We start from the raw sequence: 26108 nt of genomic DNA, 5'->3' as shown, positions 1-26108 counted from the left end.
GATCATTGAAATTCATTGATGTTTATTTGTCTTCTTTAAACTACAGTTTCCTATATTGATACATCAGTTGCGTGCAACTGCCAACTGGGATATGTAAGTAACAACTATTTTAAATTAATATGTTGAAATACAGACTTGTCACTGAATTTTATTAAAGATATTTGTTAACAGGTTATTTGAGGAGTTTTTTAGCCTGTCAGACTGCTGTGGTATCTGACTGGGAGTATGATTATATAAAATGAATTTTTTTCGGTATTGAATTAATATATTAATTCTACAGGACCAAAGGTTATAGAAAACCTCTAAAATTTTATCTAGGTAACATGGAACTTAGTGTATCAAATAGAGTTACTTAAAATCACTGAATAAAATAACTCCATACCACAATTATAGTTCTTTTACTATAATGGTAGCTCTTTTTTCCCCTCTCAATACCTGTCAGGAATAGTTCAATGTGTTAGTGCCCTCTGCTGTTTCTTTAGTAAACGTTGATTTTATTATTCCTTTTTTTTTTCTTTTAATGAAACATTGAAAACTGATTTGCTGATACAGATTTAATTTCTGTTTTGTCAGCTATCATGAAAAGCGTAAATTATCCGGAGGGGTTTTCTGTATTATATAAAAACTGAACATGAGCATGACTGTCAGTAATCCTAACAAACTAAAGAACCTTCACACTTCAGAGCCAGAGGAAAGAAGTGTCTTTTTGCATATATTTACTGCTAAATTGTGTTGAAACACTGAAATAACTTTTTGATACAAGGAAAACAGAAATAAGAAGAAAGTCTGAACTGCAAATAGGATGTCAATTTTTTCTGCCCTTAGCAACCTGTGTAGAATATAAATAAGATATAATTGGTTTTTTTAGTATTTTGTAAATATATTTTCTGCACCTACAAAATATTTATTTGATACACAGACGTGCAAATATTGCTCGAGTGATTGGTTTACTGGCGTTACACACATCTGAACTTGAAGAAAATGTACCTGTTTTTGAGGTAACATTCCTTTTTTTTTTCCGGCAGGGAGTTTTTTTAATTTTTACTATTTATGTCAGAAGTTTTCACAGTGTTTTTTGTTTTGACCCCTGCTTTATTTTTAACTTATATGTGTAAAGTGTAATATAATAAATTAATTAAATGTATAAGTTTATGAGCTTATTCCATGTAGTTGTAATTCTGATTATTACTAACTTGTGGCCACCAATGATAAAATTAGCATTTTTCTCTTCTTTTCGTAAAATCAAGTAGTCACTGTCATACTTTTTGTACATGTAGAATAAGAAACTGTTGACACATTTGGTTATCCTGAAATATAGTTATTGTCATTAGTATAAAATAGTACAACTGATTCTTAAGAGAATTTTTTTCAAAAAAGAATTTATTGAGATGGGAATTTATTATTGAGAATACTTCAAAAAATAATTTATTAATTTGAGGTTTCTTACAGTTCTTGAAGAATGTGTGTAATGAAGGGGAAGTAATTTTCTTTGGAGAAGAAAAGCATTTTTAATTCTTGTTTGATATTACATGGTCAGTAGTTGACTTAAACAGGAGACTGATTGCATTATGTAGTCTTCCTATCCTTTTCTTGCATGTGACACATGCACACAGATTGCAAAATCTTGACAGAATGTGCTATTTAATGTCTGTTTCAAGTGTGCATGTGACATCATTTTCTTCATGAGATGAAGCCAGAACGTCAATTTAGTGGGTGTTTGAATGTAAGACCCAAGTGCTAAACACAAGCTGTAAATATGCCTGCATGCTGTGCAGATCTGGTGTAGGAAAATACAATTAGTGGTTAATTCCTGACACTTTTGGAAATGTAGCTAAGGAAGTTTTTGCTGGTTTAGGTACCTCTGGCTTCTTCTTAATGAATATTAGAAATGATTGTGATTATCTTGCTGTGTTGCTGTTAATGTTGCCATTAACTTTGCCATTCTGTAGTGAAAGCTGAACTCAAAACATTATTGTTGTTACCTAGTGTTTGCTGTTTGTTTTGTGAAATTCCAAAGTGAGGCTAAAGTCCTTATAGTTACAGTCACTGAAGTTTAGTAAATGTCTCTCAATACTGGCAGCTTCACAGCAATTGAATTCCATATCACAATTATGTGGCAGATTTTTTTCTGATATTTAATTTTTTAAAATTAAAATACTCAAAAGTAATTTTGATATGTCCATGTGCCTTTTGGCTTCAGGTCTTTGTTCAGGTGGTTAGCAATAGTATATTTAATAGTTGAACATAGCAATAGCTAAACGTATTTCCCTAGCTTCCCAGTTTCCATTAGAAAACACATATCTGAGTCAGCTTTTGTACTTAAAAACAATAGATTGAAGTAGTTATACATTGACCTGTAATATTATTTTGTTCAAAATGTTTCCAGTGCGTTTTTTCTTTGAACATACGAGTAATTCACAAATAGAATTTAATATTTTTAGAAGTATCCATATACGTCAGGAGCCAAGTTAAGTCCAAGACCAGTGACATTTAAACTGAAGAACTAGAATGGAAAATTAACTTTCATTTTAACTTTCTGGTCCCATTCTTATGTTAATTAAAATTATTTTTTATATACATTAATTGAGAAAATAAGGAATTAAAAAAATTTAACAGGTCTGAGTAAAAATGCATCTACTGTGCTTTATTTAATGACATTCATTCCAAAATTTTTTCTCTCAAAGTAATATCTCTGAATTTAAAAATATTTTAATTTTTACACAAAATTAGAATGAGGAAAAAAACATTGAATTCTAATATTTTCATGTGTTCAAATTTATTTTTGCATATATAATGTAAAATCAAATAATTGTAGGCAGTACACAAAACTCAATAGTTCATTTATAAGAAAAATAGAAAGGAGTCCTTTAGGAATTTCTCATCCAGAGATGTATTCTCCTTCGCTCCCTTCAAAGGAATCTGTGGGTTAGTTGAACATTCTTGTTAACTGTCAGCTATTTTATGTTGTATGACACTTAAAAAACACCACCACAAAGCAAACCTTTCTAGCAACATTATATACAGAATTAAATATAATGCTGTAATTTATCTTTTCATATGAGCCATCTGATGCTCCAGGTAAAGTTTATTGGTGGCTGTTGTGATATAGGAAATATCAAAATCAAGTGTCTTGAGCTGAACAACATAATCTAAAATGACACTCTGTGATCCAGGTCTTACAGTCTGAAGATAGAGGACATCTCTCTTTTGGTAGGGTTTTTTGTATTTTTTCCTTCCTCTTCCTTTCCTAGTACCTTCTAATTTGATTTGGTAACTGTTTGATTTTTTGACCTGTTAAATATAAGTGATCTCCTTTAGCTCCTAAATTTGTTCCCTAGTGTAAAAAGTAAATTGAGAGTTTGTGAACATGCGATTCTGGAAATATTTTTGCCCCCTATGTGTACCTTGCTATTTATATCAAGTTTTCTTTCCAGTTATTACTCAGTTAGACCCCTTTCCAGTATTTTTTGTTACCTCCTTATGCAGTCATCACTTGCTTGTGATTTCTTTTGTACTTTGAAAGTAGCACAGGACCTGGTAAAGAGTTGTGCAGGTTGCCACTGCTGGCCTTACATATTAAAAAGCTAACTCTTTATTTCTACCCCCTACAGCCTTCTACCCACTTAGACATTTATTTAAGGATAGTGCTCTGTCCTTGAGGTTGAATCTGTACCATTACATTTTTGTTGTTGTTAAAATAGTTTTATAAATAGTAGTAGCATTAATCCCTAAAGAGACAGAAAAACTTTAGGAAAGAAAAGAAGACTCATCCTCGTTTTGCAGGCTAAAGTAAACTTTCACATAATGCACGCCAAAAGCCTTTAATTTACTTATCTTTGAAAAATTAATGTTTTGGGGTTTTAAATTTTTTTTTCAAGCAAGCAGGGATCAGCAGTTTCTTTGACAGCAACCACCAGATGTCACTAAAACACAAAATAAAATGCAAGTAAACTTCTGTTTTACAGACTAGGGAAGCGTGGAACAGTGTACTTTCTTTATTCTGCTGATGTATTCGAGTATGTAGGTCATATTAGAAAAAATTAGAATAAGTGAATATTTATATCTGTAAATTCAATTGCTGTTGATCTATTTCCAGTTAAGTATTTTAAAGAAGTATATTGCATTGACTAGAAAAAATGACACTGGTTTTAGAATACAATAGGAGAATTGATCTCATGTAAAACTGCAGATGAAGATATTTTATGTGCAATTTCTTCTATTGTGCAGCTGCAATAAAAGATTTTAATAAGTCATATGTTTTTTCCTGACTTAATACAATTTTTCCCCCATGGAATTGCCCTTTATACATCTGAAACATAATTTTCTCTTGTTTATTGTTTGTTACCTTAGGAAAACACCTAAACTTTAAAGTTTTTTTTTATTTTTTTATTTAGATTTTGAAACTGGTTATTAAAATTCAGTGAAAAAACCCCATTCTTTCCAGGATTCTGTTATTCATCTTGCAAGAAAAAAATTCTTCCATAGTTAGGAAGGCTTGTTTCGATGTATATCTAATTTGGTGTATTTCTTAACAGAAGCTATTGTCCTTTTCTTTCTGTGAATAAACTGGGCCCTCTGCCACCTAAGATGCAGACATTTGGATGTGACATTTCAGACTTGGTCTATTATTTTACTAAGAGATGATAGAATAACTTGACAGTTTGCCTGCATGTCAGGGGAGCAGTGTCCTTCTCTGTCTGGAAGGATACCACCCTGGAGTAGTTCTCTGCCTGGCCTTTTTGGTGTCCAAATCTAGTCCTTTTCCTTACCTTTCTCAAATTTGCTAAATGGGAATATAAATCTCACCCTATGGCCTAGGCAGTTGTGCCTGTTTTTTAACAGACCTCAATCCACTTCTCTACTGAGTATTTAAAGGGTTCAGAGAACCTGGTGCAGCCTTCACACTGCAAGCTTCTTCACAAAGTCTTTGGCTTAATGTATTCCATGGCTAAATTAATACATTACATAGCCCATGAAGGATGACAGCATATCAGAATATCTCCATAATACTGAGCTTTGATTGCTTTGTCAAAGTGGTGAAATATCCAGATTTCTGTTTTCATCCAAACTGAAACTCCATATAATTTGAGCCTTTTAATTTCTGACTTTTTATTAAAGTACAATTTAGTGATTGTTTTCCACAGCTGGAAAGCAGCTATATTATTACAGGTGTAGTTTTATGACCTGTAACTCTTATATATACTCTAGCCAGCTCATTGTGTCTACATTGTTCAAGGTCTACAGTTCGTTGTCATTCAAATTCTTACAGAATGCCAATTTGAAGTCAATTTCCTAGCTTACATCTCTGATAACTCCTGTTTTTAGGCCTATCATGTCTGCTCATATTGCAGTGATTAAAAAAAAAAATTTGGTTTGATTAGGCCATTTATTCCACACCTATTTAGTTTGAATATTGTTTTGTTGTAAAATAACTTTATACATTTTCTCAAAAATTATTATAATTTTAGTGTATCCTTGTTTTCTCCAAGGGCCCTTTCCTTGTTTTGATCTGAGATGTCTTACATGGAAAAAAAGCCCCAACATGTAACAAAACTCATCTGAATTAAAATCTGTAGTCAAGAGATAGAATCTGTAGGAAAGTGTATGTGTGAATATCTGCACATGTTCCTATACACACATATTTTGTAACTTGCTTAAAACATTACAGTTATCTTTCTGACATAATCAGGATTGTCACTTAATACTTTGGTAACACTGAGAGGGCTTCCATTTGAGTTTTTTGAGTGACTTCTAGTAAACTTTCAACCTCTATAATAAATTTATTCAATTTATTTTCAACAACCTGGTTCATTGAATTATAACTTGCGTACTTGCCTGGGGCACGTGGCAGGAAAACAAATGAAAAATTGACTAGGTGTGTTTGAGAAAAGTTCTTCTGAATTAATAAACAGAAAATGGAAATATAATTAAATTAACAGTGACTATATCAAGCATGGCAATTCTGGATTATTGGAGAAAATATTAAGACCTTTTATTATAACTGAAGATCCTTCTTTTTCTTCTCTCAAAAAATTATTTTTATCAATCCAATTAATTTGGCTTGCTTTATGTTTGAAGTACCAAGCAGGCTGGTAGTAGAAAATTTTCACCTAGGAAGGAGAAAACATACATTGCTGATTGCAGGATTAAATAACTTTTTTGCAATTTTCTTAAATTAATTGCTTGACTGAAGCAAAGACTCTACCATTCTAAAAGATACCTAGTTGATACTCTTTTCATAGTCCATTAAACTTACTCTGTTTTCTTTGGTGAATGAAATAGTACATTTTTCCATTAAAATTATATCAGTGGTGCTGCCAGCAGATATGTTTGTAGTTATCTTTAGTTTAGTTCTTATGATAGTAAAATTGCTGTATTGTTTTTAGTTTTTTCTGCAATTCTGTTATTTTTGGGATGATGATCTCTGCCTCTAGGACCCTTTCCTTCAGCAGATAAATATTTATTTCTCTGGAAGTCATATACACTGGAGATACGTTTGGGGTGTGAAAGGCTGTGTGAACTACATGGAATAGAGTTTCTGTAGTTAACTTAGCAGGAACATATTTTTTTTCCTGTGGAAGACGTGAAATATTTGCTTTCCTTACATTGCTACAGTGTCAGCAGAAGCATCAAATGCGAATGAAAAAGAAACATGCAGTTGTCATTCTTTCCATGAGGAAGAGAAACCACATGGAAAAAATTTTGTGCCTAAACTTCTTGACATTAAACAAATTATTTTTTCCATTAGCTTTGGAAGACACATATCTGTGTAAGTCCTTAAATATTTCCTGACATTATTCTGATATTTATGTGATGTTTACTAGGTCACATCCTATAATATTGCAATTCTTTGTGTCATGGTGAAAGTTTGTTTTTTTTTTTTTTTTTAATTAGATTTTGACATAGCTGAGAATTTGGTTTTAATATATTTTTGATACTTTTAATTTTCTTTTACACCAAGCAACTTTGTGTCTATGTAAGTTGTTGTACAATTTGCACACTGAACTGTTCACTTTTTACAACTAAGTGCATACCTTAAAGAATTAACCTGAACGAGAGCCCTTCTTCCACCTCCATTTGTCTTGCACTTGTGAATTTATCATAACATAGGCTAGGAACCAAAGAAAATAATCCAGCCTTTTCCTTTAAAGCACTTGTTTGATTGGCACTGCTAGGCTACAGCATGTTTTTGTGATAGAAATTGCACACTGATGGTAGCTGAAAAGCCTAATTTCCTGCTGTCTTCTGATTACTGCACTAAAAGACACTCAAACCAAGCTCAGTGTCAGGTAAGATCGCTTGTATATTAGTTGTAGTCCTAGCTTTTCTTCTAAGTACAAGATCTTTTAGCTATCATCTGGGTGGGAAAAAAGTTATTTTAGTATGAAGCACGTTTAAAGAAGAATTCTTTAGGGAAGAACTGTTGTTTTGTCCAGTTTACATCTTCATTGAGCAGAAAGAAGTAACTTGCAGTACTCAAAGGGAACTAATTTTAAAGAAAATTTCAAAGAAAATCCCCTATATTTTTTTTTAATATGAGCTATTGTAGAAATAATCAATTATACATATGAGATATATGCAGAAATAATCAGTCTAAAATATCTACATGTATATTTTATCAATGGGCATTGGTCTTGGAGTGTCATCAGAATGGCTTCTAAAAAGTGAATAAAATGCCTACTGCTTGGAAGAAGATGACTTCAAATGAATGTATGAATGTATGAATAGAACAACAACGAAGAGAAGAGAAGAGAAAATACCACTTCCTTGGATATTCCTGGATGTTCCTTATTCTGTGGAGACTGATTTCCGGTTTCAGTTTGCATTTTTAGATGTAAACCAGCTTCAGTTGGTTGCCACTGACTCAAGTTTTGAAGGCAGAAATCTTTGCTTTTTGGGCTCCTAAGCAATCTTTTTTCTTTGCTTGCCTTTGACAAAAATGAAAACAGAATCTCTTTGCTGTTAGAGGCAAATATTTTCACCTAGTCCTTTCTGTGATAAAAAACCTTCAAACCTAAGGGCTGGGGTAGAAATCAGAGGTATTCATGAACATCTGCTACTGAGCTCATATGATCATATGAGTGTTATGACAGACTGGGAGAGGTAATAATGTTTTTTTTCCCTTAAAAATAAAACACAGCACCCAAACAAAAGTCCAAAGCTTGTTAACAGTACTTCTACATCCATTTTTGATTTATTAGTAAATGTATCCAGTTTTTAAGAAATAGAATTGCTTCTATTTCTTTCTGATTTTATCCCTTTGCAACCTTTAATTGATTCCAAAGCAAGCTGAATCTCCTTTTGAGTTCATGATCTACTAAGACCTCTTCCTCCAGCAGTTACAGAAAAATTGAAAAGATAGGAGTTTTCATAATGAGTCAATTTTGCATCATATCCACCTAGAAAAATGTTACACCTCCATCTTATATTTTTCCCTAGAGCAGTTCTAGAGGAGTTGCAATATGTTGTTGTTGTGTTTCTCCCTACATTCTGGATAGCATTAATACCACATCCAGAGTCTGGTAGTCAGATTTCTCTTCAGTCCTCCTTACTTCATGACCCAGTTTGAGTTCAGAGAAAGCTGGCAGGTTTTTTTTTTTCATATACCTTTTAAAGAAGAGTACTTGAATATTACTTTAGATTCTTTTCTGGTTAGTGGCACTAAAACTTTGGCATACTTTCTCAACCTAGTGAGAGTGCTTTTCTCTGAGGAAAGTCAGATTGTTTTGCCATTACTTGCCCACATTATATGATGTGTGTGTACTCACAAGAAAATGAACTAAAATATAATTTCCATTATGCTTGAGATATAGACAGCTTTTATCACTGTAAAGGTTTGCATTATTACAGAGAATTACGGAGATATTTTAATTTCCACTAATACTTGCAGACAATTATGCTAATAGATCAAAGATGTAGTAATATTGTAAATCTGTACATTGCCACTCTACTACTTAAGGTGTAAAATAACTTCTTTTTTGAATATGCTGTAATTTTCACTTCTGGGCTCTTGAAACTGCAGGGAAACTTCTGGATACAACTTGAAATAGGTTGAGAATCTGCCACAGGTAATAGATCAATTCCACACACTATTGTTGTAAATTAAGGCAATGACTGTCCAGATATGACATTTTCTTCTTTCTTTTCTTTTTATAACCACACTATATCTACTCAGTTTGACAGCTAGGGTAAAGGTGTAGGTAATTTATTAAATTTAAGATGCTTTTAATAGACAGTGTAGGACTTGCGGTTCATTACTATTTACTTCGATGAACGGGAAAATGTAGACAGGTTGAAAAGAAAAATAATGTACTCTAGCTAAGAAGGAGACTTTGTCAGTCTGTAGTTAATATAAATCTGATTTTTCTGTTGTGCATTTTCCCACATAAGCTTTAGTACTTTCTTTACCTAAAATTTATACCACCCTTTAATATTGAAGCAACGTGTCCAAGCAGACTTTTTTATCAAGTCTTGTGTTTTTTCTTATGAAAGGATGAATATTTCAAATCTTGTGCAAATCACTCTTGTCAAGATTAGAAGTGTCTTGTCAAGAGTGGGAAACTGTTTGTCTTCCTCATTTTAGGTAATTTAAAATGTGTTTGTGAAATTATGAACACTTTACATTATATAACATTAAATTTATTTTATAAAAATACTTGCATTTCCATATAAATGTGCTTATAATACAGACAATGAATCAGCTTCTTGTTCCACAGCTTCCATTGCAGTGGACACAAGAAGATCTTAAATAGGTTATTGGCACAGACACTCTGCCAGTTCAGTGTGTGGCATAGTCAGTGAACCCCATTTCCTGCACTTGAAAACTATTTGGTTATTAAATTGTGTTCAGTGAAGGGAGGGAAATCGGAGGGCAATTCTGTATTCTGTGTGCTCTCTAGAGAAAATGAGGCCATTATCTGAGTGTGGTAAAAATAAAGTTTTGTATATAGGAGATTATGAGCGTCATCTGTGTAATGTATGGTGTCTATTTCATGTTTAGTGCCTTCTACCATAGTACTCAGTTCTTGTGGATTTTCTTACAGTTACCAAAATCAACCCTTAATGAAGAAATTAATTAGAATATATGAAGATAAGAACTATAGGATTTCATGCAACTTCTGTTTCTCTTTAACAAAGATGTAACAATTTTAGCACAAGTCAATCACCAATAGCTCAGATTTCTTCAGACATATCTTCCATATTGTTTAATAAAAGGTTTTTTTCAAATAAAAAAATTGAATTTATTGCAGTGTGACTAGATTTTTGGCAAATTTATTTTTAGTGCACAAGAAGGGAAATTTACTTTTTAATTTGAATTTTGTTAACTCAGTTTTTCCTCTTTTTTTCAGTCATATTTGGGGGAAGAGTAGGAATTGGATTATGATCACTTCCTTTTCTTATCACTTTAGAATAAAAATAATAACTAGAATCTCTTCAGAATAAAAATAACTTGACCTAGAATCTTGGAGGAGAGAGAGAAACAAGAATTTCTCTTCACTAATATGAAATATTGCTCTTGGATTTAATCTTCATTCATTTTAAATCTTAAATTCTTAATTTTAATGACAAACAAACAAACCCCAAAACACAGAAGATGGATAATCTACCCAGTATATTTAATGTTAATGACTGTTTTGTTAAACTTTGATTAATCGGTAAAGGCAGCCAAACAGAGCTTAGTACAAGTGAATATAGTGAATATATAATTTACTACACACAAAGGTTAACTCATGGTTTTATTTAATGGAATATATGATTTAGAGAATTGTAGGACTGCACACATAAATGTATTTATATAATGTGTCATCAAAATTTTCCAATATATTAACCATGCTTTGAGAAAACAAATATTGCAGATGCAAACCAATATTAGTATTGATACAGGGTTTTCTGCTGTTTGAGATTCATCATTAAAACTGATAACTTTGAGCAGACTGCCTTGATCATCTACAGCAGATGTACAAATTTTATTTGTGTTTTCTTAAAGTTCTGCCTGCAAACAAACAAGTGTAATTTAGGTGTCATGATGATTTGATGTCCCTACCTAGTCCCTAGGTGGAAATATTGTCAGCAGATTGTGTTATCATACAGTTCATAAATTTTTTGTAGTTAAGTACTATCTCATGATGGGTTCACCCTCAGTCTAAAGTGGTAAAGTTGAGGGATGTTAATTTGGTATATGTAATCTCTGTTAATGCCACAATGACAAGTTATTTTTAATGATATTGATTCCACAAAGTAGTGGAATTCCAAAGTAGTTCTCAAAATATATTTCATCACCAAAGCAAGAGTAATTTTGCATAGTTGTAGGAAGGAAGTATAATAAAGGTGAAAATGCTGTCATTATGTGTTCATCATTTTGTGCAGAATTCCACTTGAATCAACTTGACTGCTACTTTCTCAAGGTGCCATATTAGAATCTTTGAAACCTACTGATACATTTGTTTCTTAAATATGAAAGTAAAACTCTCTCTGGAATAGCAGGCTAATTAAGGTTCCTGAATAAAATCTGTAAAAATGCTCTGAATACAGTTAAAAAGAGTTAATGAGCAAAGCACTACTTAAAAAAAAAATGGGTAGAAGGTCAAAGTTTGTTTAGTAGATCTTTTTCTTTGATTTGAAGACTGCATTAACAGTTTTGATACAATTTTGCTGTACAAAGATTGGACTTATGAAGCTGCTAAGGTCAGAAGGTGAAGTAAAACAAGGGAAGTTGAGGATAAAAACTTTTTGGGCCTCCAAGGAAGAAAAAGTGCTTTATTGCCAAATACTTTTGCATGGGAAAGTGATTTCTTACTAGGTCACTTGCACAAGATGAATCAAATTTTCTAATTTCTTTCCACCTCGACTTTGTAAATAGCATATCTATCTGTCTATCTATCTATCTATCTATCTATCTATCTATCTATCTATCTATCATCTATCTATATGCACACGTGTATATGTATAAATGCTTTGCATACATGAAATACAAGTTCATTAAATACAAAAAACTAAAATTGTGTGTCCAGTTCTTACACAGTAAGTCACCAGTAAACTTTGAAATCAGGACACAAATAGTTCTTATCCATTGATTTGATATATATACAAAGGTCAGCATTAAAGGTTTCTTGTTGTTTGTTCTTTTTGTAACCTGATGGTGAGACCTCCCAGATCTTCTGAGAGAAACACAGGAACTTCAAGTAGGCTTTTCTTTTCCTGGCAGATCTATTTCTATTGTCCTGAGGGAAATTAAAGAACAGATAGCTGATAACTTGCCACCTTGACTAATTGCTTATTGCATTCTTCTCCATATTGCATATATAATGTTTTGTAATAATTATTTTTTCTTTCCTTCAGTGCTTACTAAGTCTCTTGCAAATGGCTCTTCAGCAAAAGTGAAGAGTGCATCAGTAAGACGGCATTTGAGATAAAGCTTTTTACCTTTAGCAGTACGTTTTGCTTGACAGAATATGTGAGTTGATCTATTGATTGATTTTTCTTAATTTAGGCAATTACACTTCTAACTGAGCTAATCAGAGAGAACTTCAGAAACAGCAAATTGAAGCAATGCTTTCTACCAGCACTTGGGGAGCTGCTTTACCTCATAGCCAGCAAGGTAAGACTGCAAGTGATCCTTACAAATTTGGCAAATGTGAAAAAATTTCCCACGGAAAATTAGACCAAAAAATCAAATTACTTAGTCATTTGTATAGCCAACAGTTTCTCAGTTTCTTGTCCTGTCTTCTATAATACTTATTCCACTTTAAGAAACATACTAATCCAATAATTTACTTCATCTGAGATTAATTAAACAGCATTCTTCAAGTGTAGAATTTTAACTTCATAAAAGGTTTTAATCAACGACTGCTGGCATCCAAGTGGCAAATCTAAGAGTTCAAACATCTAAGCTAGAGATGTTGATTAAATAGGATGTATGAGGACAGTCTATGATATCAATAAATTAATATATTAGTGTATCTATATGTATAGGCCATATTAAATCTTATTGTAGCATGGTTGGATTCCCAGCACAGTGGAAAAGGAAATGAAATTATCCTGACTAATTTCAAATAGATGTATGCTTATTCCTGATTAAAATTGATTTAAACCTTCAGTCTAGAAATAGTAGATTTGCATTAAAAGTAATCAGAGCTTATTTGTAGAAAAGAAATACTGTCAATATTAAGAATTGTAGTTGACAGATACTTTAAACTATCACATTTGTTTTCCATTTCTAAGAATAAAATACTCTTACTTAACAGAAACAAAAGTGTGTTCAAGCAGAAAAAGTCTAACCTTGGCTTCTCTGAAGCCTTTGTATTATCTACATCATCTAATAGCTCTGAATGCTGACATGTTAGTTTAGCAAGGCAGTTGGTAGTGGAGCAAAAGTGGCAAATGAATCACTACTTTGGCTTTAGTTATGGCTTTCTGCTGAATTTCTAGGTTTTATTTTCTCTATCCTCTATGTCCTTTGCATGTTCCACAAAATGTAGTGGTTGCCTTGGTTTTTGTAGAAAAACAAGCATTGTCCTATTTTTGTTAGACAGTTGCCAAAGTATTTGTCAAAAACATGCTCACAGAACTTAAAATTTGAAATTAGGTTCTGAAAACTGCACCCACAGTCACAGTTTATATGTTTTAATGCTTGCTTGGTTTCCTCAGAAGGAAAGATTTGTACCTGCTATCATCAAACAAATGAACTTAAAACTCTACCTTGAAAATTATATTTGGCAGGATTATTATTTGCATGGCTTGATTTTATTTTAAGATTAATCTCTGATAGCTTAAACAATTCTGTTAACGCTGGTTGTATAACACCAGAATGATTTGCACTGATTATTTTCCATCTGAAAATGTGACCTGATAAATTTTTCAGTCTGTGTATGAATTTCACAATATTTGAAGCATTACAACTTGCATATAAGTGGCAACTCTGTCACGTTTCAAGGTGAACACGTTTCAACACACACAAATATTAATGGGTTGCATTATGTTGTAGCTATCGAGTGTAGGAACAAGTATTTGGACACATACGAGCTCAAGACACTATGTCTTCGTAAAATTTCAAAAATATCAGTGTGATTTGTATGCTTGGAAATACTGACCATACAGTTTTTTTTAAGAAAATCACTTTTCATTTTTCTATTCTATATGTATTTAGCTTCAGAATGATGTAGTGTTGTAGGCACTTTGTTGCTTATTAAACTGCTGAACAGTAATGCTGACTGACCTTGCCAAGATCATATAGCAAGTCAGGGGTAATATAATAAATGAAACAAAAAAAATTATTGCCAACTTATATCTTTAAACAGCAAAACCTTATGACTTGACTAATAAATAAAAATAAAATCGTAACTGCATCAAATTAATTAAGGACTATACACTTGGGTTTTTTGTTTCTATCCATTTTGTGCTTTCTTTGGCCTGCTTTATTGTTTTATCAAACTCCTAAATATTTTCATTTAAGCTGTAAATTTTAGAGGGCATGGCCGATTTTATTTATTCCCTCTGGGGTTTTGTGAAGTGTTTTTAGGTCCAGCCACAATTTTTATTTGAAATAATAGTAAAGATTATTTTTCTTTCATGTGAATGTTTGGTAAATCAAAAATTATCAAATACTTCAAATCAAGTTCAGCTGTTTAGGTGCAGGATGATTAATGAGGTAAAATACAAGATCACTGTTTGCACTTCTATTGCTTAGAAAACACTGGGAAATGTCCAGATAATCGTAATGGTCCTGTGCAATCCTAAATTCTGATATTGTGTGTGTACTTGCTTATGAGATCTCATAAGTAAGATCTTACACTCCATCTCTGCATTTTTATTCCAAACAGAAGCCAAGAGCATTTCACAAGTAGCATAAGCAGACTCCAGGAAGCATGTTCTCATACTCTTGAGTAGATTGCCTTGGGGGAAAACTTTCAAGTTCTATGTAATATTTTTATTAATTTGTGTTGTTTGTGTTATTAGGATGCAGAACCTAAAATTTAATCAAAATCAACATGGGCTGTGAGCAAAAAGTAGGAAGATTCCCCAGTGTTTGGTGATATATTTAAGTTTATTAAGTTTCAAATGCTGTACATTATGTTTATGTAATTAAGAACGGTACTAAGGTTCATACCCCTTTTGCCTTTTAAAATTTCTAAATAGAGATTAAACCTTGCAGAAAGTCTTTAATCAGTTTGAAGAATTGAAGAACTATTAATGTTTCAGGATTGCACAATTTCTTCAGGCTTTTTCTTTTAACATTTAATATGTATGGTTATAAAAGACTTGGAAAGAATTTCTGGTTAAATTAGGTGAATACAATGAGAAATAGACCCATGCCAGTTCCACATAGATTGTTATTTTAACTCTGTTTTGACTCGTAGTCATGTCCTGCCTCTTCCAGGTAGAAAAGATTCTGTGTTTGCCTATTTGAAAGTAACCTACCTTTACTTTCTTGAAACTTGGGCTGTGTTTTCTTAGACTTACACAAAATGCCTTGGAAGGCAAATGGTGATTACTTGTCAGCACATTCTTACTCAGATAAGATGGAGGAGATGGAATGAAGTGGATTTGATGTGTCTGTTTGATGTCCAGCCACTCTTTTTATTACTGTTTGTATTGTCCCATATGTCCTAATACAAAGCTAGCAGAAAAAAAGCTTACAAAAGGGATATTTAACAGACTCATTTTCTCTATGGCTATATGTGGCAAATAAAGTTTTGTTTTCAATAAAGAAAGAAATGTAATTTTACTAGACAATTCTGTAATAATCTTCCCTGCTAATGTGTCATGCTTTAATTAAAGGCCTGAAATGCTCATATCATATATGTTGAATTGTACTGAAAGCCATGCAGAAATCAGCAAATCTAGAAAGTATTATTTATTTCTGCATCATTAACCCCCACTTTGCCTATCGTGTCACTTTTATTAAAACCAGTTTATTAGAATGCTAAACATAATTTTTTAATATAATTAAAAGAGTTCAAGAATTGTGTAATTTCTGAAGAAATTACTGTTTGTCATCCTTTGTCTACTTACTAAAACAAGTTTCTCATGATCTTATGGCCTGTCATCTTCACACCATCTAATGCCTGCTATTTCTCACTTTCTTTCCCAAAAGAGGCTATATTTTTTCCTCTTTCTAATAGCTCTGTGTTACTAGCCTGGATATTGAAGTTGTTGCAGTTAAAACTCAGTGATATCCTAGTGTCCCCTTTTAAATTTAAAATTTTACAATAGGCTATTGCAGGGACAGAGAAATGTGAAGTTCACTTGTAATGGAAGAATTAAGCCCTTATTCAACTAGTGGTGAATTAGCCTAACACGGTGATTTCAAGGAAATATGCAGTAAGATTTTGAAGCAGTGTTCATATGTACCAAAGGCTATACTATACAGTAAATTTTCTTAAACACTTGGTATCTCTTTGTATGACTGAGCATTTTATTCAAAACAAAGTCGATTTTTTTCTTTTTACCTACCAAAAAAAATTAATTTTGATTTTAAAGACAAGCATTTCTACTCTTAATAGTCAGTTACCTCTCTGAAGTACTCAAAATGGTTGAGAGGAATGAAAGAACAGGCATTTTTTTTGTGTCTGTGTGAATTAGAATGAATTTATGAAATTCAGAAATATTAGGACAAACTCTGTTATGGATTCTGGAGATTACTTAAGCTAATAAAATAGCAATCTCTGTGCTGCACATGAAATAGTAACAATGTCCTGAAATTTAATATATTTGATTGCATATGTTAATCTAAAATGTGTATAATATGAACCTTATTAAGAACATGCTACCCATTTTTTATGTGACTGAGATTGTTGTGCTTTTTTGATTTAATCAGTTGTGCCATTGACTTCATTTCAGGAGGAAAAAGGGGAGTACCCCAGGGAATGCTGGGCTGTTCCCTCAGCTGCTTACACTGTGCTAATGAGATGTCTTCGGGAAGGGGTAAGACTTTTTTATGGTCCTCAGTAGAATTTCTCCACAGTAATAACCCTTTAGGCATTGTGTGAGGATTGTAGCCTGCAGCATTGCAGTACCTTGTCAACCAAGCATCGCTCTTGAATTTAAATAATCATAAGACCATGACCTAAGCAGGAGATTAATGCAGTGTTGTTCTCTGTACATTCAACATTTATGTATTGCTGCTTGTGCTGGGGGAAATGGTATAGTAAATATAAATTACTGTTAATAAATGTGAAATTTATTAATGATGTAGTCATCTTCTGAGAAATGTTCTGACAGTTTGTGCTGTCCTCTTGCAATTTGATTTTCCTACATCTTTGTAAATCTTTGAGAATGATTTAAGTTTCTTTCTTGAAGTGGTTGATACAGTTTTTTAAAACTGCATTGTTATCCTACTGACTTGTCAGCATTCTTTTGAGGCAAAAAACTAGTAATTAGGTTTATTGCCATACATGTGCTTTACTATGTTCTTCATTGTCTTTGGTGATGGCTTAGCTGTGCTAGAAGAAGGGAAGAAAAATATGCATATAGTTCCGTTTCAAAAATGAAAAAGAATTGAGTGGAGGGTTTACATTCACTGTTTGTATGAGACCACTTTATTTTTGCCCAAGGCAAAGCTCAAGGCAGAAAACATGTCAGAGATTGCTAGAACTTGGAAAGCAAGAGGAAATACCTTTTTTCCTTTCTTTTTGAGCTCTTTATTGCCTACAGATTGTGACTAATAAAGGAAGAGCCTAGATGCATTTTAATATCTTTAAACCTTCACGTGACCAAGAACACAGAACTGAGTTTGTATTGTGGACGATTTCCAGCTCATAATTAGAGTAAGATGTCACTCTAAGGCACAGCAGTGAAATGCTATTTAATTGTAAATTTAGTAACCTGCTGTTTCTGAATATACAGTGTGTGGAAACTAAATCAACACATCCGTAAGACACTAATTTATTCCTATAAAATTAAATACTTTGTTAGTCCTGAAACATGTCAAAATTTTCATAAAAACTTATCTTGATATATTTTTTCTTGAAAAAATTACACAAAATAAAAGTACATTTGTCATGGTATAGTTCAAATTAAATTTAATTAAGCATAAATTTAATATTATGTGTAGGCTAGCCAACTACATCTGTGCACTTCTATGCTTTCTGTTTGTGAGGATGCTCATTTTTAATGAAGATATATATATATTTTTAAAACATATTTGAAGCTGTAAAACTATACAAGACTTAAGGACGGAATGGACCTCTGGAAGTCATCTAATCCAACCTCCTGTTCACAGGAGGTCTAAATAGATCAGGTTGCTCAGGAACATGTCTATTTAAGTCTTGAATGTCTCTACTAGCTATATTAGAGCTCTAATAGCTCTAATATTATATAGCTATAATAGCTATAGAATCTCTCTATAGCTTGAATGTCTCTACTAGCTTTGTCAGCAATGCCTGCCCCTCCTTCACAGAAAAAAGTTTTTACTTGTTTATGATTGGAGTTTTCACTCCTGGCCATTGCCTCTTGTCCTGCGGCTATGCAGCTCTGAAAATGCTTGCCACTGGCTTTTCTTTATTACAAGTATGTAAGCTTTTCATTCTTATATTAATAATTTTAAAAAGACATAATTACATAATAAATTACTTGTAATTGTTCTAAGCCCAGTTGTGAGTTAAGTAAATTTTACATCAGGATATTTTTCTGAAGTGATTAGGGGCATATTGTCTCAGTGTTTATAAAAATGTCAAACTAACATTTTGTAATAAGATCTGAACTACCACAGTGTGTTATAAATACTCAATTCTAGTTTTAATTTCCAGTTAAGAAGCTTTATTTGATATATTTAATAAAAAATCAAGAAAATAAAACCAGTTCATGTAATTCAGCATTATGGTATATATAGTTTTGAGTTTTTAAGCTAAGTTCACTGTTCTTGAGTTTTGTTATTAAATACTCTGTTCTTGGACTTCTGAAGTTTTATAAGATTTGTCATTATCAAAGCAGAATTGCCCTCTAAAACAGAACAGTAGAACAGGAAGAAGTTTGAAATATGTGTGTGTCCCTTTGCCAATAAAGGAACAAAATGTTCAGAAAATTCAGGTAGTGTCATTTCCACATACCTTCTGTGCCTGAAAAATCTAACAGTGACAAAAAAAAGTGTATGGGTCAGTGAAAGGAGTTTTAGGGTGATAGAAGTAGAAGATTGAGAAAGTCTTTTATCTATAGGGGAACACAAGTTCAGATTTCCTGCATTTCAGTATTTTTAACTTGAGATAGAAGCTGATTTTCAACTTGGCAACAGTTGAGTTCTATTATGTGTCAAAATAAGGGAATTGGTACACTCATAAATAAGTAGATGATAGGCTTGATTTGACATGTTTAATCTTGGTATAAGGTTTTGCACTGTCAGAATGGATGTAGTAAACATTCTAATGTTTATTTGCTAATCTTTTCCAACAACTGTTTCCAACAGTGAAACAAAATGCTTGTTCCAGGCATCTGTATTTGTTTAAGTTCAATTCCTAAATGTTTGTGTGCAATCTCTAAGATAGGAAGGTCCTGATTTCTCCTGCAAAAGTGTCTAGCTGTTAGAGTTCCTATGTTATCCAGTCATGGAAGATACTTTCTGTTTCAGAATGGATATTCATATTTAATATTGAGTACCTAATAGTAATGTGAAAACCATTTTCTTTGATGTATTTTGCTTCATTTATTCAAAACTGCTTCATTTGTTCAAAACCCTGTCTGTACATCCAGGGTTGTCCCAACCCAGGTGCAGAATCTGAGACTCGCCCTTCTTAAACTTCATCTGGTTGGTGATTGCCCAGACCTCTTAATTTGTTGAGGTCTCTCTGCAGGGCCTCTCTCCCTTCAACGGGGTCAACATCTGCTTGCAACTTAGTTCCATCTGTAAACTTACTTTAAAAGGATCATTAAATATTTTATCCTAACTTCTAATAAAATGAAGTTATGCTATTTTTGGTAGTATGTTAGTTAGCATAGAGACTGTAACCTCAGTGCTTCAAAATGTTTGCTGCACTGTTAAATTTATAACAGTCAGTAAAAATATCCAATAGATTCAGTTATTTCAAAAACATGGAAGTAGATTTTTTTATTATGTTGGTTCTCACTACCCCCTCCCCACAATTAAAAGGTAAAGACTTGATTAAAATGAGTTTTCTTTCTGTAATTTGCAACTTTTTATCCTTCTGGTATTAGCATTTTAATTCAGGGCTGTTTTTCATTTAGCATCCCTGACTTCACTGGAAACAGATATATCTGCAAGTGTTCAACATGACTGAAAATTAGGAGCTCTAAGTTGAAGAAAGAAATAAATTAGATATTATGATGAATTATTTGTGAAGCCAGACTATAAGGACAAATTGAATTATAAAAATTATATTAAAATTAATTCTTGCTGAATTCAAGATGCTATTAAAGACATTGTTGAAAGACTTCACTTTTTTTGTAGTTCAAGACTGAGATGAGGTGAGGCAATGCACAGCCAAAAAAACACCAGAGATGTATCTTCCAGTTCTGTTAAAGACTCTGATTTTAAGTGAAAATTATTTGGTTAGTACTAAAAATATGAAGGATTCAGAATCTCATATGGAAATTTAGGCCTTCTTGTAGTCAATGGGACCTAATAATTTATCTTAAGCTTTGCTCAAGATTGTCTGCTTAGAAGTGAGTTATGGAACAACTTAATTTGCAAGAAATCTTTATTCAGAAGAGTCAACAAATCCTAGGATAAAGACAAAGAGGGTTTAATGTAAATTTTTTTTCCTAATGTAACTGAGTATCTCATATCTGTCTGTTCAGGACATGTTCTAATAATGAGTGTTAACACAAATTCGTTCATTTATAAAGCACTGATCATGGAACACCTCTAACATAACAAAAGCTTTTCATTTGTAATGGCTGCATTTAATTTGGGGTGATTATTTGGAGATGAAAAGTTTTGTATTAAATAATCTTTGCAGTAGAAGAGAAAGTGGGGGATATAGGATCTGTGAATGTAACTTTGTCATCAGGTGAGGTTTCTTGAAAACTTACTTTTGCAATTATCAAAAATAATTAAGAAACCAAACCAAGACAATATACACTGAATAAAATGTGGACATAGGCAGTAATTTACAAAGAAATTGGAAACATTTGCAAATGTGCTTTCCTCCTTCTCCTTCATACAGGAAGAACGGGTAGTGAACCATATAGCAGCAAAGATAATTGAAAATGTTTGTACTACTCGTTCATGCCATGCACAAGGATTTATTACAGGAGAAATTGGACCTGTCTTGTGGCACCTTTTCACACATTCTACAGGAGATTCTTTGAAGATAATTCCTATTTCGGTAAGGAATTTCGTTTGTGATCATGTAATGCTTTGGTGTTTAGTCTGAAAAACCTTCCTAATTGGAACTGAAATATATTTGAGCACGTTTGCTGTATGTTTGTGTTTGTCATATTTCAGACTATATTAAAATGTATTTGAAAAATTTCTGAAATTGAAATATGCATTTATTGCAGTTCAGTGGTTATGAACAGTTCTTGTGATTCATCATTTTCCAGAACATATATTTCCTTATTAGGTAATAATGAGTTATGTTTAAAAAGTTTAACTTTTCAAAGAATCTATTAAATTTTTGCAAAATTGAAATTTCTTTTTCAATGATGATTCAAATGAGAATTGTTTCTTCTCTTTATCAAAGGCTTATTTAGAAGACTTAGTTTAATTAATTAAATTTCTTTTATGAAATTGTTAGGGCCTAGTCTTTGCCTTGAATTTTTAAGGCAATATAGGACGATAACAAGACAAATGACTTGCAGGCAGAAGGTTTGAAACAAAAGGATTTATGAGGTAGAAAATACTTAGCAGGACTGTGAGTTTAACCCTATCTCTTGGACTTTTTACCAGAGTGTGTAGTGACAGGACATGGGGGGATGGATTCAAACTGAAAGGAAGTAGGTTTTGATTAGATAGTGGAAAAAAATTCTTTATTGTGAGTATGGTGAGGCATTGGCACAGGTTCCACAGAAAAGTTGTGGCTGCCCCATTCCCTGGCATTGTTCACGGTCAGGTTGGATGGAGCTCTTGCCTTCCAAATGAAAAATGGTAGTGTCACAGCTGCAACATTATGCACATATACACATCTAGCATAATGGCAATAAAAGAGAGAGAAATAAAATTTCATTTGAAGTATGGCTGAAGAGGTAAGTGATATAATAAATGTATAATTTAAAAAAATATATGTATTTATTGACTTTTTTATCTTAGTGTGTATTTGTGGCAGTCTTGCCTGCAATATAAACAGCTCAAATATTGGGAAAATGTCTTGACATTTTAGAACAGGAAACCTATTCAGTAAAATAAAAACCTTTGACCTGAAACCTGCATCTGAAATTCTTGGCAAAAACAGTCTTAGAACTTTCATGGGTACAGAACAGTTTGTCTCTAAATATGTAAAGTATATGTGTGAGTCTGGCTATTTGGCTGCTTTTTTAGAAAGGGTCTTTTTGAAACTTCACCCATTTGATCTGTGAATTTTATGCATGTATGGGAAAAGACTGGAGGTAAGAGTTATAACTTCCTTTACTTACTGAGTTTTTAAAGTAGCCTGCTTGATCCTCTCTTCTATCACTACTTTTGCTGTAAGCATACCATGTACTTTCTATTCTTGTCAATGATTAGACTGGGCAGTTGTTATTTGTTTGCTACTAGGTCGTAGTATTTTTTTTTTCTCATCTCTTTCAACTCCTGCTGAAAGTTCCCTCTTGTTTCTCTGCTATATGCTTGGAGAACTTTGCTTCATCATTTACCATTCCCTTGATTCCTACAGCAGACTCCCAGAGCCTGCTCTGTTTGTAGGGGCCAGTTGGCCAGTTATGCCTGACTTGTGTACCACAACAAATAGCATATTCTGGAGAACCTGTCTGTCTCAATGGCATTCAGACACTGAGCTAAAAGAGATCACAGGAGGAACTATCAGTGGGCCTTTTCTTCATTTTTTCCTTTCCCCTTCTGAAAACTCAATTTCTTCTTGGACAATACAAGTATGCTTGAGGTAGGCATACCTTTTTTCCCTGCTCAATAATATGATTGTCAAGAATAAATTTGTCATCAGTGGAAATTCACTATGGCTTTCTGTAGCAATGGACTCAGAGGTTACTGTCATCAATTCCATAATGGTTTGCTCACCTTGCACTTGGATGAGTGTCAAGAGACTATGAGAGGAGTGGGTTGTTGTTTGTCCCTCTGTACCCTCTACTTCTTTTGAGAACCCAGGTCATTGGATCCTCACAAGGCTGTAAGGTTCAGGTGAATCACTAAGAAACCTTTTCTTTGTCATAGTGTTTGTGCCATGGGTATCTAGCCTCTTTTAAGTACTACTGATGAGAATAAAATTTTCCAGCTGGAAAAGCTGGGAGGTTGTAAAAAATTGTGTAAGAGGAAGCTAAAACCTGAAGAGCTTATTGTAGCATAATTTCCTTCCTTTTTTTTTATTTTTTTTTTTTCCCTCTTTGTGTCCATTGATAGCTACCACCATGTACTAGTGAGTGAGGCTTTATTAATTGCTCAGTGCAGTTGGACAGTACTGGTGTTTGTGTAATCTCTTCCAAGTGAGTAGACTGTGAGTTCCTCAGTTCCTTTGCCTCTTGCTCCTGTAGGTGTGACACAGCAGCCTGATCTTTATGGGTTTCTTGTTCAGCTAGGCCTGTTAATTGCAGTGAGTTTTAATACAATATTTTTACTCCCAAGTTGAATCATCTGGAAGTCATAGGTTGACACTGGGACTTGGAATGACATTGGTTTTGCCAAGTTCTTACTTCCTGGTTCTTTTTCTTGTGTTTGAAATCATTCTATTATACAACTTACTAGTCTTCAGAAGCTCCTTCTTACAGTGACATGTTAGGATGAAGCAGTGTGTTTGAGGAGGTCATGATAGCTGCAATTACCAGAACTTCCTAGAGAAACTCAGCTGATTGTGGGACATCCTTTCAATGGCAATTGACAGTCTAAGTAAGAAAGATGTTTTTTTTTCATTCTGTTACCTTTTCTTTCTCAAAATTGCTTAGCAATGTGTGCTTGGATGTTGAGGCCAGCATTTTAAAAAGACAGCCAAGTTGAGTGTGCACACTGACATCTGCTAAGATAAAAATTTCTTCAACAGTTTTTGCATACCTGTGGTATCAATGTACATATGGACAATAGAAACAAAACCATAACTGTTATCAACTACTGTTTATTTCCTGTGAAGGCAATAGGCTTACTGGAGCTTGCACTTTTCCCTTGTGTCCTTACGGAAGTTTCAGTCATGCTGGAGGTAGGGCTTGTTCCAAATTCACATATTGGAGAGCTTTGAATGAAAGCAGCTGTGAAGAGAATTGCAAGAGTAAGACATGTTTACTGTTTGATATCTTTGTGAAACTGCTTTCTTCTAGTTTTTCTGGTCTTCATGGAAATTATTACTATCCATGTAGCTGAATCCATCTCCTTTTTGCAGTCAGATCATTTTACACAAGTGTTCTTGGGTCTGAATGGGCTCCTGGATTTCCCTCTCCACTGTTGTGGGGATTGTTTCTTTTATCAGAACTCTGAAGTTTAATACTTTTATATGAAGTGAATTGAACAAGGAAGTTTCTAAAGTAGGATGTACTAAGGTGATACTTTAATCCTCTTGCTGCTTTGTAGTGAAATGCTAAAGTAAGAAGTAGATAAACTTATTACTCAATGCCTGATATAAATCATTGTTATGTATTAATGCTGCATTTAGATATATAATCTTAACTTCATCTGATAACAATCAATTGATATTGAAATCTAGTGCAGTAAGATCTTTTCCCAGCTAGAGTTTATGGAGATTTTAGTGGTATGCTAATTTAAAAAATAAAATACTAATATATTCTCCAGTTATTATGTACGGTATAATTTCTACATTCATTAAATTTTTGCTACAGATATGTAGGCATTTTTATCCTGCATGACCACACAAAATTGACATCATCAATGTCCTATTTAATTTTATTATGCAGTCATTCCTGCCTTATTTGAATGTATCCTGAAGAATTTATTCTTAGCTGACATCTATATTAGAATATTAAGATATATTTGTTGTTAAGAAATACATTTGTCATATCTTTACTTAGAGTTAGGAGTCTGTCTGCAAAGTGTATCAGCAGTAAGGGACTATGGAATTCTACTTATGATTATTTCAATCAATAATAAAAATATTTCAAGAAGATTCTCTGTCTTTAGTCTCTGGAGTCAAGAAATGACACTTCGCTTTGTCTTGCCTATCAGAGGTGGCAAATGGGGATTGTGTCTCAGTATTTTTTTCTCACTTTGGAGTCCAACATGCCTCAGGTACATATCACAGATTTTGCCTGTAGGAAAGCTCTGTCTTTTTATCATTTTTCTAGACTCAGAAAAAAAAATCTGTAAGATGTCACAGTGATATTCTGACAAGCTCAGCAACAGAAAGAATATTTCTTTCCAGTACACTGAAAGTTTTTTAATTTTTTAAAAAAATTACTTAAAATTTTATTTCTAGGTGATAATTTTTTATAATGGAAAAGAAGTAACAAAACATAAGCCACTTAAATGGAAACTAATTCAGTAAAGTATTTTTAGGGATTTGGTTTATTTTGTTAAGTTCTTAAGTAATTGAATAATTGTAATTAAGTATTGAATAGTTTATTTCAGAGACTTGTGTATTGCAGATACTTTAGTGCATTCATTCTCAATCTTGAGAGTCATGGAAGATATCCTGAAAGGGTGAATGTTACCTAGTCACATGCAGCCCGTATGTAGGACTAGAAGGATATGGCAGAGATGACCATAGAAACCTGGAGTATCTCAAGTTGGAAGTGACTGATAAGAATCATGAGGCAAAGGTTGGAGCTACTGAGAGAAGAGGTGCTGGTTAAGGCTTGCAGAGAGCAGGGGTGGAGAAGCCAGTTCCAGCAGAGGTTCTGCTGAAGCTTTACTCTCACTAACAACATTTCATGTTCCAAGACTGCTTCCTGGAGATGATGGTGTGAGCTCTACTCTCACATCTGTCATCATCCATTTCCAGTTCCTGCTCCACCACCTTTTGACCTATCTCCATCTGTTTTCTTCCAATATTGGATCTACTGAAATGATTTAAAGTGCTTTGTACTCTATCCTGCATTTAAATTCTATC

The 26108-nt window shown here is 33.1% G+C and overlaps 1 protein-coding gene across 1 annotated transcript in view; it reads left to right on the top strand.

Annotated features, from left to right (window-relative positions):
• Nucleotides 1–26108, top strand: part of ULK4 (unc-51 like kinase 4) — a 206868-nt gene that overhangs the window by 19955 nt on the left and 160805 nt on the right. The window contains exons 15-19 of the mRNA XM_031503902.2: nucleotides 47–93; nucleotides 920–998; nucleotides 12491–12598; nucleotides 16840–16923; nucleotides 21117–21278. Coding sequence (XP_031359762.2) covers nucleotides 47–93; nucleotides 920–998; nucleotides 12491–12598; nucleotides 16840–16923; nucleotides 21117–21278 — 480 coding nt within the window. The remainder of the gene's footprint in view (nucleotides 1–46; nucleotides 94–919; nucleotides 999–12490; nucleotides 12599–16839; nucleotides 16924–21116; nucleotides 21279–26108) is intronic.

The sequence above is a fragment of the Lonchura striata genome, chromosome 1 (assembly GCF_046129695.1).
Source record: "Lonchura striata isolate bLonStr1 chromosome 1, bLonStr1.mat, whole genome shotgun sequence".
NCBI classification, from domain to species: domain Eukaryota; kingdom Metazoa; phylum Chordata; class Aves; order Passeriformes; family Estrildidae; genus Lonchura; species Lonchura striata.
This window is presented reverse-complemented; position numbering and strand designations above follow the sequence as displayed.